This window comes from Echinops telfairi, unplaced genomic scaffold, assembly GCF_000313985.2.
Source record: "Echinops telfairi isolate 266 unplaced genomic scaffold, ASM31398v2 ScPeMD7_4;HRSCAF=17, whole genome shotgun sequence".
Taxonomy (NCBI): Eukaryota; Metazoa; Chordata; class Mammalia; order Afrosoricida; family Tenrecidae; genus Echinops; species Echinops telfairi.
The window spans coordinates 1,989,862-1,992,810 of NW_022103900.1; the positions used below are offsets into that span (position 1 = coordinate 1,989,862).

General features: G+C 46.7%; 1 protein-coding gene across 1 annotated transcript in view; it reads right to left on the reverse strand.

The window, feature by feature from the left end:
- ITGA6 (integrin subunit alpha 6) overlaps positions 1-2,949 on the reverse strand; it is a 47,904-nt gene that overhangs the window by 17,500 nt on the left and 27,455 nt on the right. Inside the window, exons 12-13 of the mRNA XM_045297936.1 lie at positions 2,917-2,945; positions 871-1,044 (exon numbers count right to left, since the gene is read on the reverse strand). Of these exons, the coding sequence (XP_045153871.1) occupies positions 871-1,044; positions 2,917-2,945 (203 nt within the window). The remainder of the gene's footprint in view (positions 1-870; positions 1,045-2,916; positions 2,946-2,949) is intronic.

The following is a 2,949-nucleotide window of genomic DNA, read 5'->3' on the forward strand; positions in this document are numbered from 1 at the left end:
CTGTGGGGGGGGAGGTCGGGGAGGGTCAGGCTTTGTAATCGGCCCGACCGGCTTACATGCAGAGCCTGCCTCTTTCTGACAGAGGGACTCTGCCAAGTTACCCATCTCTGAATTCCGGGTCAGGGTAATTACAGTTCTTACTTCACAGGACCCCCAAGGGAAAGAAACGAGCAAGTGGCAGACAAAATGCTCAGCACAGGGCCTGAGACGCCACACAACTGTGCTCAGTACATTCTCTTTTTATGAGTTAACCACGAGAAACTTTCAAGATTCTTTGCTAAGGTCAGAATCAGCTTGATGGTGGTGAGACACTTTGTGTGTGTGTGGTTTCTTAATAAGGCACTGATACTATCTTTTTAAAAAATAAGGTACTGATAAGGTACTAATAAGGTACTGCGTGTTTTTTTTTTATAAGGTACTGATAATACCTTTTTGCCATATATTTGGGCCTGTTGGTTATTTTTATGGCAAATAAATGCAACACCGTTTGGTCAGTGCAATGAGATGTCGATTAGAAGTTAAGGTTGGTGGCATGCTTACCGCCTCTAGCTCCCTACTCCCACGTAGGACCACGCCCCATTTCTACTTATCAATTTTGCCATACTACATAATTGCTGGTGGTGAAGCTAGACATCCCATTGGCCTTGATCGACACTGTGGGACTCTGCCTCTTCCCCAGGATGGTCACTAACCAGCAGAAGCTCCTCACTGACGTGGTTACTCAACAACGTGCCCGAAGATACTGCAGCACGGAGGGCAAAGACCACCAGGCCCCAAGGCCAGTTTCCTAAAGAGTGTGATGACTTTTCCCATCCAGTCCCCTTCTCTCATCGACAGCTATGGGGACATCGGACCCTTCAGGTGACATACCTTTAGGTTCAAGGGGTTGACTTCCCCTGGCGGGTCACAGGTGATCATTTCCAACCCTTTGGATTCCACTTTCACCAAGTAAAGCAACCATTTGCTGTTACTGACTTCTTTTGGCCACTCAATATTCAAGGTTGCTGTGCCAAGGTTTTTCAGAGGTTTGCCCAAATTAATTACCTGTTGGAAAAACCGGACCTTTCTTCAGGGTGATTCTTTATGGCAATGTTAAATGACAAATCCCCATTACCAAGAGAAAAAAAACCCCAATATCTGACCCGATCCTACACTAAAAGTACAGGACCCCAAAATGGAATAATAGAGAGTACTCCAAACAGAAAATTTTGCTTGAAGGTTCTTGCCAGTAAACTCTTGTTTTCAAGAGAAAGAGACAGAAAATAGATTAGTGGGGTTGCGTAGGGCTGTGAGGAAGGCATGGGGGATGGGGAATGCCTGCTGATGGGTGTGGGGTTCCTCTTAGAACGAGGAAAATGTTCACCATTAGGTTGTCATGCTGGTTGCAGAGCTCTGTGAATACTAAAAACCAATGAATTGTACACTTTAAACGAGTGAGCTGTATGAGATCTGTTACGTGGTCTATATCCCAATACAATGTAAGATGGACTGGGAAAAACAGAAAACCAAAGAGAAATTCATTGCTAATTCAATCCAGAAAACCTGCAAAGTGCAACCGAATTGGCACTTGGATGCGCCACGTTCTCCACCTGCCCAGGAAAAGGGGAAGAGTCATGTGCGCGAGCGAGTGAGCTGCTTGGACACTACCTGCTGGGAGGATGCCCAGGTGGACAGAGGGAGTGTCCCAACCTGCTTCCAGCAACCTTCACTTACTGCAAAGTAAAGTGCTCTCATCTTACACGACCTGGGGAGTCTTGGGGAAATAACCAAGAGACGTTGGGTAAAACCATATGATCTGCCTGAATCTATGACTCTAGGCTGGTAACAGAGCAACTTCCTGGCCCAGAACCCGGAAGTCAGAGGGAAGAACCCTCTTTGTCTATGTGGAGGGTCTACTCCGGCACCCAGGACTTCTTTTCACACCGGCACAGAGATCACAGCCACCACCGCGGCCTCTCAGGATCGTGATCTCCAAAGTCTGTGACTACTTGGCTGGGCCCCGAACCCCATGGTTTGGCAGTTCTGTCATGATGTCCTAACAGTGCGAGCGGATGTGTTCAGTCAGCTTAAATGGGAATCAACATCCTTACAAGGGGTCACAGCCCTGCTCCAATGTAAGGGCAGTTTCCTTGGGGTGTGGCCCCATCACCTTGTTTCTTTCCGAGAGCTAAAGGGAGAGAGAAGTGAGCAGGGAAGGAGGGACCTGAATACCACCAACACAGCGCTGGGAGGGGAACTCACCCTTTGGACCCCGGGACCCTGCCCTAAGAATCTCCTAGACGGGAGGGAGATGGATTCCAAGACAAACAAGACTCATGGAGCCCCGGCTGGCCTTTCTCCAGTCAGCAGAAAGAGAAAGCAAGCTCTTCCCAGAGCTAAGAAAAGAATGCCCGTTTGTTAATCGGCATATCCCCAATTCATAGCCACTCTTACAAATGTGGGCTTGTGGAAGTTAGACAAGTGGTATCACTCATGCAATCACCAGCATTTAAGAAAGAAGACCTTCGAACAAAGGAAGAAATAAATCTTAATACATTCTAAAGCCACCTGTGAATTATTTCCTCTTCAACTGTTCTTTGTTTTGTAGGCTCCCAGTAGAAAAAGCAAGCATTACTTTGTGTCTATAGCACATATACATTAAAACTCTACCTTAAAGGGAAAAAACTTGATTCTGGACAAAATCTGAAATTGAGAATATGCATCGAAAAGCACACACCAATTCATTTCGCTGCATACAACTCAGTGGTGTTGATTATATTTTGAGTTCTGCAACCGCCCCCGCCTTCCTTTTCTGAGGGGCTCCTCCCCCAGCACCTCGTTGCTCGGTTATTTATAAATACCACGTATTAGAGTTACATATCCCAGACCGTCTATGTTGGCATAATAAGGGAATCCGTGGGATCTGCGCCCACTTACCCTGAATTCGTACTCTATTAAACTTCCCACTTC